Source organism: Aotus nancymaae, unplaced genomic scaffold, assembly GCF_030222135.1.
Source record: "Aotus nancymaae isolate 86718 unplaced genomic scaffold, 86718_ANA_hifiasm-v0.15.2.pri h1tg000033l, whole genome shotgun sequence".
Taxonomy (NCBI): Eukaryota; Metazoa; Chordata; class Mammalia; order Primates; family Aotidae; genus Aotus; species Aotus nancymaae.
Window position 1 is genome coordinate 21,664,310 of NW_026988447.1, and position 16,348 is coordinate 21,680,657.

General features: G+C 40.8%; 1 protein-coding gene across 10 annotated transcripts in view; it reads left to right on the forward strand.

Moving 5' to 3' along the window:
- The window catches only part of ZNF827 (zinc finger protein 827), a 177,431-nt gene that overhangs the window by 85,654 nt on the left and 75,429 nt on the right, over window positions 1-16,348 (forward strand). For all 10 annotated transcript variants that reach the window (XM_012453999.2, XM_012454000.2, XM_012454002.2 and 7 more), the window contains exons 6-7: window positions 3,714-3,953; window positions 6,584-6,641. In XM_012453999.2, coding sequence (XP_012309422.2) covers window positions 3,714-3,953; window positions 6,584-6,641 — 298 coding nt within the window. The remainder of the gene's footprint in view (window positions 1-3,713; window positions 3,954-6,583; window positions 6,642-16,348) is intronic.

Sequence of the window (16,348 nt, forward strand, 5' to 3'; positions counted from 1 at the left end):
AGAGGAGAGCTGACCCGGGGACCAAGTGAGGTAGGTAACAGAAACTTGTGTTCCCAGGTCAGCCTGTCCAGGAACCTGGCTGAGATGGTGATTGATACCAGGCCCAGGCTAGAAATGAAAGGAGCTTTTTCTTTCTTCTTTGTCTTGTGTTTGAACTTTTTTTGGAGCAAAAACTAGAGTGTGGCAAAAAACAGAGCTGTGGTTTTCGACCAGGGTGATTTAGCCACTCCCCAGCCCCCAAGAAAATTTGGCAACATCTGCAGTCATGTTTGGTTGTTAAAACTAGAGGATGGAGCCCAGTGTGGTGGCCTGTGCAGGTAGTCCCAGCTTCTCAGGAGGCTGAGGCAGAACAGTTGCTTGAGGCCAGGAATTCGAGGCTGCAGTGTGCTATGACCACACCTGTGAATAGCCACTGCACTCCAGCCTGGGCAACATAGTGAGACCTCCATCTCTTAAAAAACAACAACAAACAAACAAACAAACAAAACTAGAGGGTAGTGCTACTGATATCTAGTGGGTAGAGAGACCAAGGATGTTGCTAAACACCCTACAATGAGCAATTTAGTCCCCTTCTACAAAGATTATCCAGCCCCAAATGTCAGTAGTACCAAGGTTGAGAAATCCTGCTTGAAAAGAAAAGGCAAGAAAACATTTGGCAATAATGCTATTGCATGGAAGAGAAGGGAGTATGGTATTTACTGTATTATTTGTCCATTGTTTCACTTGCCCGTTGAGATGTTAGTTTGAAAACTCCTCTCTGTGAGTCTGGAATCTGTCGAGTAGATTAAGAAGGCCAAAGGCTTTTTATCAGTAATCACTGTTTTTGTGCATTCTTGAAAGGGCAAGGGTTGTCATAAGAAAAAGCAGAAAGCACTTCATGTAAATCACACTTTTTTTTTTTTATGTGATCACAGGAAGCTTTTAAAAACTAATTTCATTAAATTTAGTGGTGCAAATAGCCAGGTGATTTTTTGTATTCCATGGTCAAAGCTAGGGAAAGAGTCAGGGTGGTGTGAGGTGTGAAGAGAAGATAAATAACAGAGCTTCTTTCTGGCTTTGCTTTTTATAGTGTCAAGATTTTTTTAAACGCAGTGAATCCCTTTGTATTTGTCCTAGTATTCTTTTGTGTTTGTCCCCAGGCCTTAGAATGACTTCCCAGTGCAAGATTCAGAGGCATCATTATGTACCTATGACACTGACCCCACTGTTTATTTTCCAGATATTGGGTACTTTGGGGGAGCATGACGAGGGAAGCTGCGTTGTGGCTGCCCATGAGGGTGGGTGATCTGGCTGGAGGTCAGGATGGCTGTGAGGTCACCAGATCCCCTAAGGGGCTTGAGGGAGGAAGATCAGTCCTCCGTGAAGAATCAGATAGACTGGAAGTAAAGGCAGAGAAGCTAAGCATGTATCTTGGACAGCTTTATTCTTCTTCTCTTTCTTTCTTTTCAAATATTTTTTATCATGACTGACTGAATTAGTGAACTCGATTTTTATGAGCTGCTTCACAGACATGCAGAGAAGAAACAGCTTGGCAGGAGTAGGGAAAGCAGGAAGGGAGCTAAAGTAAATACCACCCTTGCCTGCAGTTTAGTTGTTGACAAAAAACAAACAGTTTTCCCTAAGAAGCATGTGTAATATGTCAGGAAGGAAAAAGAGCAATTAGCACTCTTCTTACATAAGATCTTATTGATAGCACTGTATTAGTTTTGATCATTTAGTTTAAAATGCTCTTCTCTTTTTTTTAACTACTAGTCAATAAACTATGTATTTGATGTTCACTCATGTCATGCTTTCCAAGGAAAGCATAGTTTCTTGGACCTCCCAGTTTCTAACAATGAGGTTTCCTTGATGACATCTCCTGACTGTCCCACAGATCAGCACTTCCTTTACACTGATTCTTACTGTTTGTTCTATCTGCATGTCTGTGTATCTGTTCGCCTGCCTGTCTGTCTGTCTATCTATCTATCTATCTATCTATCTATTTATCTATCTATCTATCTATCTATCTATCTAAAGTTTCCTACATCTGCTGTAACAAGCTGCCACAAAATTGGAAACTTAAAACAACATATATTTATTCTCTCATGGTTCTGAGTTCCAGAAATCTGAAATCAAAATGTTGGTCTGGCTCTGCTCCTTCCAGAGGCTCTGGGGAAAATCCTTCTGTGCCTCTTGCAGCTTCTGGTGGCTCCAGGGACTCCTTGGTTTGTGGCTGCATGACTCCAGCCTCTGTCTCTGTTTTCACATGGCCTTTTCCACTGTTGCTCTGTCTCGTTCTCTTCTGTGTCTTATTAGGACACTTATCATTGGATTTGGGACCCACCTAGATGATCCACGATGATTTCATCTTGAGAGTGTTGACTTAATAACATCTGCAAAGACCTTTTTTTTTTCCGAATAAGGTCACATTCACATTCACAAGTTTCTGTGGTTAGGATTTAAATGTTTCTTTTAGGGGACCACCATTCAATCCACTACTCTTTCTGTCTGTCCTTCATCTATCTATCTATTCAACTCTTAAAATCCTCTTTGTTTTTTGTTTTCCAGAGTGCTGAGTACACACTAGTTACTAATCATTATTATTAATTTGAAAATGTGGCCTTATTTTAAAGTGATGCAATTTATTTTCTGGGCTAATTGTCCCACCTTGTTTCAAAGATGTTTTATCATTAACTCTGAGCAATACATGGACATAGACACTCCACCCTTACAAAGCATATGTGTTTCAGACTAAAGACCCAACATCTAATAGCCACACCTCAATGACAAACAGTAAATTATACCATTATTATAACTTGTAAGATGCCTGTTTTCCTGGGTGTTGCTCCTTGGGCTGCAGTTAACTTCCTGTGTGGTCTTCCCTACACCTCCAGCAAGGTGCAAATGGCTCAGCTGAATTGACAGTATTTATCCTTGATTAATGTATGTGCCCTAGAAGAGAGAAAAACGATTGGTCAGAGCTTTAAAAATAGAGGGAGAGGCCAGGCACGGTGGCTTATGGCTGTAATTCCAGCACTTTGAGAGGCTAAGGCAGGTACATCACCTGAGGTCAGGAGTTCAAGACCAGCCTGGTTTAACACGGCAAAACCCCATCTCTACTAAAAATACAAAACTTTGCCGGGTATTGTGTCAGTGCCTGTAGTCCCAACTACTTGGGAGGCCGAGGCAGAAGAATCACTCAAACCCGGGAGGTGGAGATTGCAATGAGCCCACATCATGCCACTGCACTCTAGCCTGGGCAACAAGAGTGAAACTACATCTCAAAAAAAGGGAGAAAACCGTAATATTCAGATGTTTGTTCTTATTTGACTTGCTGAATTGAGTAAGTTACAGAGCAAGAACAGACATTTACCATGTCCTCTCTGAGTTCTGGAAACAGCTTGGTAGAAAGGAAGGGCACATGTGGGTGGTGAGAGACCTTGGTCCAGAAACCTAGGCTCCAGCTTGCAGGCCAAGACCTGGCCCTGCTGCCATCTGTGTGACCTTGAACAAGCCCCTGAATCTGGGCTAAAAAAAAAACTGAAGTCTCTACTGTTTCAGTTATCAGATGGTTGAACCAATAGTTTTCAAACTATGGTCTGATGTGCCGTGCACACGTGCTCTTCTCTTCCCTGACACAATCTTCATGGTTTTTGTCTGTAATTAGAAACTGGATCTAGCTTGGAATTAAGAAATGGTGGTGTTTTTGTTTCTCTTCATTCACCTGCTTGCAGCGGAAAGCTACAAGGACACACAGATGGTGAAGATTAAAGAGGAACCCATGGAGGTGGACATCCAGGACTCCCACGTCTCAATATCACCCAACCGGAATGTTGGCTACAGCACTTTAATTGGGCGAGAGAAAACCGAACCCTTACAGAAGATGCCAGAGGGCAGAGTACCTCCAGAGAGAAACCTCTTCAGTCAGGATATCTCTGTGAAGATGGCTTCTGAGCTCCTCTTTCAACTGTCGGGTATGTTTATATACAGAAAAATGTCAATAATTGGAAATCATTGAAGGAAAACCCTTCTAACACAGTTTTTTTAAAAACAACCTGAATTACAGAATTTTTTAGACAGAAATCAATTTTATTGCTTTAACGCACGTACGTGCCACCCAAACTAACAGTTAATAAAGTGTTGCCAAGTAGAATTCCTGCCAAACTTTCCCTAATAAATAGTTAAGAATCACTTGAAATTAAAACTCCATTCAATTCTGCGCAAATGATTCCTGTTGACTGGGCTAAACACCTCACCTCTAATTTTGTTGAGGGAGTTGATCTGATTAACAGCATTTTTTTTTTTAATGTGCGAAAGATAAATTTCAGTGTATTCCAACAGTGACTGAATTACTATGACTTCCAAATTAGTGCAGTCTGAATTAACGAGGTTTTATAGTATCTTGACAAAACAAAAGCAAAACAAAGGAAGAAAAAGCAAAAGATGAAAGTATGAGAACTATTTCCAGCTATAGCCTTAGAAGGACAGTTTTTGTAAACCAACTTTTCGTACTGCACATACTTACAATTGAAAAGTGCAGTAGTTACCAGCTCAGTGAAGTGTCGAGATGAAACAGTTAAAGATCGCAATGCCTAAGTTGTTCCTTTTGTCATCTCTTTCAAGCCACACACCACTTGTCTCTAACAAATTTAATATGCTTCTATTTTTTGCACATGATTGAGGTTGATGGTATATACATATATAAGATGCAGATAGAAATAAATGCAAATGCCTTGTCCAAAGTCAAGCACTGACCTAAATATTAAGGTTTATGCATCAAGAAAGTCTGTTATAATGTTCGACAAACTCTGTTTTCTTATGGATAACAAATATAAAGCATCCATAAATTCTCTTTTAAGGAAGATACCAGGAAAGAGAAAAAAAAGCTAAAATCCGTCTGTCACCATAATAGTTCACCTTCTCATTGACCTGGCAACATAGCCCATAGCTGTGTAATAATCAGATGGTGCTGAAAACAGTGGCCTCCAGGTCCTCAGACAGGGACTGTGTTTGTGCAGATCTCTGCAGTAGCTGAAATCACCAATTCTGTAAACTTAATAGGACGCACAGATCTTTGCAAGCTCCAAAACGTGCTAGTTTTTCTTTTTTGAAGGATGAAGCCTATTTAAAAACAATATAACTTTAATAATGATTGAGGGGTTCAAATTTGCAAAAGTGAGACCTGCATGGTTCTTTTCAGAAAGTCTGTCTCTAATCCATATGCTGTCGCAGTCTCCTATCTGCTAAAAACTTTGTGTCTGAGCGTTCTCACCCTGGCGCCGTCACTGCCTGGGTGACCTCAGACAAGTCATTTAGCCCCGATTTCCTGCTCTCTGAAAGAGTACTGGCTGTGAATCCAAATTCCCGCTCGTTGTCATTGTTGAGTGGACAGAAAGGAATTGTCCGTCACACACGCACGCAGTAGCTTCAGACTAGTAGTACAAAGTGTGAGACAGGTGTTGCAAATCTTTGTTTAAATTTTTCCAAAAATCCACAAGATTAAGAGTTTTTCACTTGCCCTGCTGCTTAAGTCTGAAACTCTTATAGAGTTGGCCAGGTTTTTTCTAGATATTAAAAGAAGCCATTGACAGTTGTGACCGTCAGGGTAGGGTCCTCACATTTGAACTGGATTGGGAAGGCCAGAGTTCAACTTTTGTGTTCTTGAAAGCTCATTAAATAATTTCTGGCAGCTGACAGATATAGACCTCAAGCCACAGTAAGGGAGGGTCTACCTCTTCTTGTCTAAATGATATTTTTTTGTCCCTTATGACATTTATCAGAATAAACGCTGAATGACTGCAGCACCAAGAGGTCTTAGGCTGTTTTTATGTCCCCTCTCACAAAGGGGCCTCACAATACAGAATGCTTAAAGGTTGTCATCAAAGTCAGAGGCGGAACAGTTGCAACAACTGCAGTTTTCATGCTGAATCAGAGGAAAGCAGAAATTTTCAGCTGGGGAAAGATACAGTGGAAATAACTGTCTCTGCCCATAACTCTGTGTGTGTGTGTGTGTGTGTGTGTGTACTTACTAAGGCCTCATTCAGATCAGACCACACACTTGATATTTGTTATTAACTGTTTCTCTTGGATTGGTTTTTCTTTTTTTTGAGATGGAGTTTCACTCCGTTGCCCAGGCTGGAGTGCAGTGGCAAAATCTTGGCTCACTGGAACCTCCATCTCCTGGGTCCAAGCAATTCTCCTGCCTCAGCCTCCCGAGTAGCTGGGACTGCGGGCACGTGCCATCACACTCGACTAATTTTTGCATTTTTAGTAGAGACAGGGTTTCACCATGTTGGCCAGGCAGGTCTCGAACTCCTGACCTCAAGTGATTCGCCTGCCTCAGCCTCCTAAAGTGCTGGGATTACAGGCGTGAGCCACAACGCCTATCCTGATTGGTTTTTAATAAAATATTTTTATGGATACTACTGACATGCTTTCAATGATTGTCTTTTCCAGTAAATTGGAGAGGATCTGGATGTTTTAAAAATCAAAAGAAAACCACAAAGAAAAAGAGAGATATTAAGGATTTTCTGTTTAAGGCTAAGAGATGCAAGTTGAGTGAGAACAACCTAAGAGGTGTATGTTTCATTCTTTCTCCTTACAGAAAAAGTGAGCAAAGAGCACAATCATACAAAAGAAAACACCATCCGGACGACCACCAGGTAGGCCACTTTGTGTGGGGTTCCTCCAGAACACCCAGTGTGGGCCACCAGCCTATACCACATGTTGAATGTTGTCCCCAAACTGCTTTCTCCCACCAGGTTCAAAGGAGTCACACCCTTTACACCATTTTCTACCAGGATTTCTCAGATGGTAGAAATAATACAGAAATAAAGGAGGAAGACCACTAATACTTACTAAACATCTAATAGATGCACTTTGCTGGGGAATTTTCCATACATTATTGTTTTGTATTCCTGATAGTAATTTTGTGAAGTAGATTATCATCCTCTATGCAGAAGTCTCCTGGCCTGAGAGTTGAGCTGGGTGGCTCAACTGGGACTGGGGGCTGGGTCTGTATCTCATGAAGGCCTCCTTCTGTCTTATTGCAACCCTGCTCCTAATTGTCTCTGTGACTATAGGCTGATAATTTGTCACCAAGGATATCCCAACTTTTTTTTTAGCCTCCCAGCATTATTTGGAAGGCAAGGATTTTAAAAAAAACTTAGGCATTACCATTCAGGACATAGGTGTGGGCAAAGACTTCATGACCGAAACACCAAAAGCAATGGCAACAAAAGCCAATATTGACAAATGGGATCTAATTAAACTAAAGAGCTTCTCCACAGCCAAAGAAGCTATCATCAGAGTGAACAGGCAACCTACAGAATGGGAGAAAATTTTTGCAATCTATCCATCTGACAAAGGGCTAATATCCAGAATCTACAAAGAAACAAATTTGCAAGAAAAAAACAAACAACCCCATCAAAAATGAGCAAAAGATATGAACAGACACTTCTCAAAAGAAGACATTTATGTGGCCAACAAGCGTATGAAGAAAAGCTTACTATCACTGGTCATTAGAGAAATGCAAATCAAAACCACAATGAGATACCATTTCATTCCAGTTAGAATGGCGATCATTAAAAAGTCAGGAAACAACAGATACTGGAGAGGATGTGGAGAAATAGGAATGATTTTACACTATTGGTGGGAGTGTACATTAATTCAACCATTGTGGAAAACAGTGTGGCAGTTCCTCAAGGATCTAGAACCAGAAATGCCATTTGACCCAGCAGTCCCATTACTGGGTATATTATACCCAAAGGATTATAAATCATTCTATTATAAAGACATATGCACATGTATGTTTATTGCAGCACTATTCACAATAGCAAATACTTGGAACCAACCCATCAATCTTAGACTGGAAAAGAAAGTGTGCCACATATACACCATGGAATACTATGCAGCCATAAAAAAGGATGAGTTCATGTCCTTTGCAGGGACATGGATGAAGCTGGAGACCATCATTCTCAGCAAACTAACACAAGAACAGAAAACCAAACACCGTATGCTGTTGCTCATAAGTGGGAGTTGAACAATGAGAACACATGGACACAGGGAGAGGAACATCACACACCAGGGCCTGTCAGGGAGTGGGGGGTTAGGGGAGGGATAGCATTAGGAGAAATACCTAATGTAGATGACGGGTTGATGGATGCAGCAAACCACCATGGTGCGTGTATACCTATGTAACAAACCTGCATGTTCTGCACAGGTATGCCAGAACTTAAAGTATATTTTTAAAAACTGCGAGAAAATTTATATCATTCACCCTGTGGGCAAGGGAGTTTTCTACTTGCCAAAGACAGTCTGAGGAGGTCAGCCAGTATGGGCTGCCCACCATCCATCTGCCACTGTGAAAAGAGGAGGCCAGGCCAGTGCTGCTGCTCCCATGGAGCCTTGAAGTCCACCCAAACCTGCAACATGGTTGGCGAAAGCCAGCAGGTGAAAACCCCACCACTGCAGAAAAGGAGCTCAGAGGAAACACATTCTCCACCTTTGAAGGACCATTCTCCACCTTCAAACCTCCCTCTAGTTTCTGAGTTAGCCCAAGATACGAGCTTTACAGAATGCTCAAGAGCCATATGAGTTTTTAGGATGAATAACTAGGAACACTGGGAACTAGCTGGTAGCTACCAAGGAGTCTTTAAATCAAGGAACTTTGCTTTCCTGAGCAAACAGAGAAAGATTCTTCCTGATGGGAACAGTTGTTGGGTTTTGTGTTTCTAATTATTGCAACAAAAGGGAAATGATATTTTTCTTTTTGATGTGTTATTAACTGACCTCAGAGCATCATCAGGCCTGTGGACAGTACTCTTTAAACTTTAACCTGAGGTTTTAAAATAAAAATTCCATTAATTGGAGTTTAGGAATATCAAATTTCAAACAGTAATTAAAACAGAGCCAGCTTGCCTCACAATGGGTTTATTTATTTATTTTATTTTGTTATTATTTTTTTGAGACAGTCTCACTCTGTTTCCCAGGCTGGAGTGCAGTAGTCCTGTTTTGGCTCACTGCAGCCTCTGCTTTCCAGGCTCAAGCCATCCTCCCACCTTGGCCTCCTGAGTAGCTAACACTACAGGCATGTGCCACCATCCTCTGCTAATTTTTGTATTTTTTTGTAAAGACGAGGTTTCGCCAGGTTGCTCACGCTGGTCTCAAACTCCTGAGCTCAAGCAATCTGCCTGCCTTGGCCTTCCAAAGTGCTGGAATTTCAAGGGCGAGCCACAGTGATTGGTTCACATTAGGTTTATATAGATTAGGGAAAGGAACCTCGTTCTAATAGCACAGAAAAGTGGTATGTCTTACCACCCTTAGTCTTAAGTCTTGTGTCTGTATATAAGTACACAGATAGAAAATGAGACTAGGAAGGTGGACTGCAGATTGTATTGCGAAATGGCTTTGGGGAGATGGAAAGGCTATTTTGTATGTTAAATAGGAGATGTGAGCTCCCATAGAGTCCATCCTACTGCCTCCTACATCTAATCTTAAGGCTATTTAGTGTACCTGCTTGTGTTTGTGGATGTAAACATTGATTAAATTGGCCAGATTAGCAGTCCTTGAAAGACAGCAGACTAAAAATAATAAATGTTCATTTTTATTTGCTGCCATAGGATTCTTGTCATAGGTTAAGTCCTCTAGCGATGGAGAGTCTCATAGAAGTGCTTTATTGAGGGAATACTCCCAGAGGAACCTGCAGGGAGATGATGGGGGCAGAAGAGGAAAGGAGAAGAAGGAGCTGAGAGCAAGGATGTGGTTTCGGCTGGTTTCTAACTTCAGCTCCATCCCCCAGGGAGGTTCACTAGCTTCAGGTCATCCCCTGCATGGCATGTATAACCTCCCATGTGATTGGGTTGCAATGGGGACAGTGGTTCTCACTTATAGTTATTAGGCAACACTTATAGCAACTCTGGGGTGGGTACACTAGTGCCGGAAGGAGGATCTGGGCAGGACCCCGACAGCATGATCTATGAAGAAACCTCTATGGAGGTTTCTGCTGGCCCTTTAAGCTTACATAACATTTCTACAACAAAAAGATGTGCTGCAAGACCGTATTATTTTATGCTTTTCAGGTGTTCTCTGGGAAGACGTAAGAGGAGGCCTCAAATTGGCCCCATACAAGGATTTTAATGTGCCTCCAGTCTAAACTGCCTTGGGTGGAGCTGAAGCATGATTATAGGATAGAAGAGAAAAAAAAAATTTAACCATTTGGCAAAAATGATGCAATCCTTAAATTCTCCTCTTGCTGGGAGATTATGAGTAAGAGGAAATCCGAATTAGATCTTTTGCCCAAAGCAAAGGAAGAGGTTCTTCCTGTGAGCCCTCCGCATGATATGGTGTATGGAAATCAGTGTTAAGGAATTCTTGGCTTATAGTTCTACAAAGTCCTCAGTGTGTGTGTGGCTTTTTTTCTTAGTAGAGGCAACTTGCTCGATTAGCCTATCCACAAATAGATCTCTTTTTTTACCTCTTGCCTTATTACATTAGGTGGAATAGAATCAAATTTTTTTATGCCAAGAAATTCTCTTTAACCTGAGTTAACTGATATCAGGAACACACAAAAAAATGCCAGCTTTCTTCTTTTCTGACTCCTGTTTTAGAAGGAACTCTCGCTTTGCACATACAAGATCAGTGTGTGGATTATGCTTTAAGGTGTGATTTGTGATACATTTCAGAAAGATTTACTGCTGAATTTCTGTATCTTCAGATTTTTAAGTACTTAATGGAATGTTTATTCAGTAATCATATCCTCCGTGTTTGATTTCTTAAAAGAAACTGACTATTCAGAAGGATGGTTTGTGATTGGAATCAAATTCAGAATTTTTCGCTCTTTGGGAGTAGCTAGGTGTATTTATGATAGTTTAATTTGTAAAGGGTAGGCCTGGTATGCTGGCCTCAGCGCAGCACTGAGATCAAGCCTTCCCTTGCATTTCTCATGCTGGTGAATGCCTGTGCTCCTCCACTCCTTGCCATCTCCTCATCCTAGGGTCTGGATATCCAAGGACATGAGGTGGAGAGAAGAGACACAAAATTGAAGAAAGGAGCTGACTCTATCCCTGCCTTTTATAAACCCACAGCTTCCCTCACAATTGTTTATCATTACTGATCGTGATGCTCATTTCAACCACAAGAACTAATGCAAAGTGTAGCAACCCAAGAGGAAACACTCTGTAGCTTGGCATTCCAATACGTGTGCTGATGCCCATGTCCTGCACCAAGAAAACACAAAAGTCCACGGATGTGTGCTGTTAATTCTTTATCCCATAAGCCCTGGTGACTGCACTTTCCTCATCATCAAATCCTCCCTCCTCACACCTGTCCAGTGGCAACTCTGCTCCTTGTTAATACCTCTGTTATACGATGGGTAGATAAGGAGTGTGAAAATGATGGGAAATAGCATTCTTTGTTAGTGATGTTTTTAAGGGGTTTAGGTGAAGCTAAAGGTTCAAACTAGTAACTATCAAGTTTCTGGATCACTGGTTTTCTACCACATTTTTAAAAACTCTTATAATGGAAAATTTCAAACATATACAGAAACATCTGTCATCCAGTTTAAACAATTATCAAGTAATGATTTATGATGCTTTATCTATCTCCCTCCTCAACTTCCCCCTCCCTGTAGATTATTTTGAAGCAAATTCCAGACATCATTTTAAGAACTGGTTTGAGAATGCTCTTTTTTTTATCCTAAGAACTTAGACTCTGCTGCTCAAATTAGGATAATCTTCCCAAAAGTAAAGGAGAAAAACAATCCACCAAACCTCACCATGTAGCCAGGCAGAAAAATCAATCTACTTAGCAGCTGGAATGATTGAATCATGTGGTCCTGCTCACCAATGCCTTGACCTTTTCCCTCCACCCTTGTTTGTGTCCTCATCGGGGCACTTCCCATTGAATCAGTCCTTTAGATGGAACTTCACTGTAAATGCTAAAACAGCAGTCCTTTTTCCTGTTTAACCTCAGAGTCTAGAAAATTCAATCCAAGTGTAAAGAAGGCTGTGGGTCTCCTTTGAGATACTGTGTGGACTGAGTGTTCTGAATGCCATTCTATGTGACAAATGAGATGAGGAGATAGTCCCAGCCAGATCCATGAGAACAGAAGGACCGAAAATTTGAGACTAATAAAATCCTGATTTTTCTATTTCCTTTCCCAGCACAAGCCTAGGTTCTGGAGGGAGCAGATAACTGGCTATTATGATCATTTGGTAGATGAAAATACATGAGGCATGATATCATAATCAGATCTCAAAGTTTAATGGGATAAAAAGAAGATCTACATCCTTTGACATGGACCATCACCCCACCAGATGCTGGATAAGATCGAAATAGGAAAATGGAACCCTAGAGTAAGAATCAGATAGCTCCTGGCAGGTGAATTGGACATGCTCAATGTTGTGTAACACCATGAACTTCAAACAAGGGCTGCCAAGAACCCTCTCTTGGTTATTTGTTCTCTCTTTTTCCCATTAATAATTCAGTGTCCATGGGGGTATAAGATTGCAGGCCTATAAGAAATACTTCTCACACCTGGCTTGCTTTCTTCCAGAAGCAAAAAAGAGTTCGCCTGAATTGTTCTTTTCGCCATTACTAGACAAAAAGCAGAAGTGGGAAAATCAGAGAAAGATAGACTCATATCATGCTGTGCAGACCAATATTTAATTTGCCCAATTTTCAGAATTTGAAATGCAGGCCATTTTTCTGTGATTTAGATAATGGCACATAGTGTTTACTAAAAGACATATTCACTTGGAATTGTCTAATGTAGAATTTTCCTTTGTGATGGTTTAGATGCATGTCCTTAAATATTTATGATTCAGTAATAGAAATTGCACAAATTTGTAAAAGCATGATGTGCTGCCTCAATTCGCACAATTTTCCCTTTTCATTTCTTCAGAAGGAATAAGAGAATAATGCTATATTACCTTAAAAAGTAAAATATTACTTTCAGAGAACACTGAATTAGACAGAAGCAATTAAGAAAAGCAACCAGAAACAGAGCAAATGAAATTGATACTTGAGGAGGTCTCCATATATTCTCTTTACCCTTTGCATTTTGTGACTTTAAAATTAAATGCAATGAGCATTCTATTTTCAAAGAATGGAAATTGCTACTAATTTCATGGAGTCCCTTCAATTAGGACATTCATTTCTTTTTGGTGAACTCAAGGCTGTTTTGGGGCCACATGGTGCCATTGTACATTTTAAAAAGACTCCCTCCCTTAATACACTGCCATCTACTGGAGTATTGTCACAGTAAATCTGATGTCTGTGATGTTACTCATGCCCCTCTAGATGTGCTTTTGTGCAGTTCACAGCCTACACCACTATCTGCAGCTGCCCTGACACACATGCTGACTTGAGAGTCTTTTCATTGGCAATACATTCTTTGCAACGTATCTTTGAGTTTCTGTTTTTCAAAGAAATTAAAACTGATCCTTGAAAACAATGGAGATACACACACACACACACACACACACACGCACACACACACGCACACACAGCCTGAAACTACTTGGTGCATTGTTGCCATTTGGATTTGTTTTTCCTTCCCATTTCACCAAGCCCTTTCTCAGTACTTTTTCCTATTCCTGTACTCCATTGTCCTATAGATAAATATCTACCATTTTTCCTTGCATTTGTGACATCGATACTGAATTGTTATATTGAACAACATGCTTCCAGAATGGTTCAATGTTGTGTTTCTCTTAAGGGGCAAATTTGAATCTCCTTTTCAGGATCTAAAGAGGGCTGTTCCTTTCTTTTCCTTTTCCATGGACACTCTCATCTTTATTTCTACTAGTTTGCAATAGTGTTACCTTGTTTTTATAACTCCTAATAGTCAGGAATGAAGTGTGAATTGGTAAGTCTCTGTCAGTAGACATCCAGAGACTGTATTCCTCTCTGGCTACCTTTGGCAGGTTTTGCAAGAAAGATATAACCAAAAAGTATATGTGGCTTAAGTGCTGTTCTTATCTGGAATTTTCTCTCAAGAGTGTCTTCATGGTTGTTACTGGAAATATATCAGGCTTTCAAGGGTTGACCTCTGTGAAACAGCCCTCTTGCATGATGAGGTGGGCCAGGAGGCCATCCACATTGTTTCACTAGTAACATCTGTAACTTCCACATGACAGAGTCTTACTTACGTCACTGCAGAGAAGACTAACTTCATCCGTTCTCAGCTCACCTCAGCAGAAAGCTCATAGTCTTTGTTTGTGTATAAAGTCAGATTCCTGTGGGAGATCCTCCACAAGCTGACATTTCAAGTATCCGGACGTGCAGGGTTCACTTCCTTGGTCTGCGGTTGGCTCTGGCTCCCCCGGTCTGGCCTCTGCACTGCCGCGGCCCTCGACAAGGCCTGGCATTGTGCTCCGTGTCCCGAGAAGTTTCCTGGCTCCACAGTGCATGAATGCTAGAGCAGCAGCAACAGGAACTTGTTCCTTGAAAACTCAGTGTTAGGTTGTACATATTGGCCCACCTTTAAGACAGTCTGAAATAGGAGGCATTTATACTTTTCAAAGAGGAAAATACAAAACATGAACAATACGTATATTTTCCTAAGATGCTCTATTTTTACAATATTGCATACAACCTCGTCCTTCCACAGCTTTCAGACTTCTGAAACTGAAGCAGACTGGTACTGAGGGTCATAACTGAGATGCACTTGTTTCTGCCTGTGTCTTTTACAACTGTCCCTCAGAGCTTTCTCTTTAAAAGACCTAGTCTTTTCAAAAGTAAAGGATCCTAAACAGTAAAATTTAATAGTTATTTTTAACTTTTAAAAGTAACTTGTTTCCAGATAATATAGGAGCACATAAAGAAGAAAACATCCTTTTAGTCCTACTAGCTAGAGACAGCCACCGCTGAGTTGGTGTATAAGGATACACACCATCAACTTAGCGGTGGATTTTTTTCCATTTATATATGTATACATTTATATTTATAAGTCTATATTTATGTATGTGTAATTGAATCCAAATACATATACAGTTTTATAATCTTCTGTTTTCACCTAGCAATATATAAGATTGTCCATTTTTCCATGGACATTCTATTATTATTTTAACATTTGCATAGTATTCAGTATTTGCCTGGGTTACAGTTTGTTTAATCAGTCCCTTGTAATTGGATTTCAAGGGTCTCCCCCCCAAAAAAATCATTAATATAAATAATGCTGGGATAAAATGACTCAAAACAGCATTCGTATTTTTCAGGCGTTTGGTACGAATTGTCAAAATGACTTCTAAAAAGATTGAATCTGCAATGCTAACAGTTTTCATGAGAGACAGAGAGAGACTGAGAGAATGTTTCAAAGGCCTGACCAACTCTGTGCTTATCATTAAAATTTTTTTTAACAATTGAAGGGTGAAAAATTTTATCTTCCATTTAAAATCTTTTCATTTATTGATTTCTAGTGCTTTTTTTTTTTTTTTTTTTTGAGATGGAGTTTCGCTCTTGTTACCCAGGCTGGAGTGCAGTGGTGCGATCTCGGCTCACCACAACCTCTGCCTCCTGGGTTCAGACAATTCTCCTGCCTCAGCCTCCTGAGTAGCTGGGGTTACAGGCATGCGCCACCATGCCCAGCTAATTTTTTGTATTTTTAGTAGAGACGGGGTTTCACCACGTTGACCAGGATGGTCTCAATCTCTTGACCTCATGATCCACCCACCTCGGCCTCCCAAAGTGCTGGGATTACAGGCACGTGCCACCATGCCCAGCTAATTTTTTGTATTTTTAGTAGAGACAGGGTTTCACCACGTTGACCAGGATGGTCTCCATCTCTTGACCTCGTGATCCACCCACCTCAGCCTCCCAGAGTGCTGGGATTACAGGCATGAGCCACTGCCCCCGGCCCGATTTCTAGTGCTTTTAAGTATTTTGTTCATGGGTAGACATTTGTATCTGCTCTTTTGTGTTTTTTGTTTGTTTGTTTGTTTTTGAGACAGGGTCTTGCCCTGTTGCCGAGGCTAGAATGCAGTGGCACAATCTCAGCTCACTGCAGCCTCTACCTCCCAGGCCCAAGTGATCCTCCCACCTCAGCCTCCCAAGTAGCTGGGACTACAGGCATGCGCCACCACCCTTGGCTAATTTTTATATTTTTTGTAGAGACTGGGTTTCCACCATGTTGTTGCCCAGGCTGTTCTCAAACTCCTGGGCTCAAGTGATCCTCCTACCTTAGCCTCCCAAAGTGTTGGGATTACAGACATAGCCACCAGGCATGACCATGTATTTTCTTTTACTGTCATTTCTTATTCTGTTTGGTGGCTTGTTTGAGTCGGATTTTTTGTTTGGTTGTTGCTACTGGTTTTTTATTATTATGAAATTTTTTAATCAAACTAGAAAGAATAAAGTAATAAATCACTAT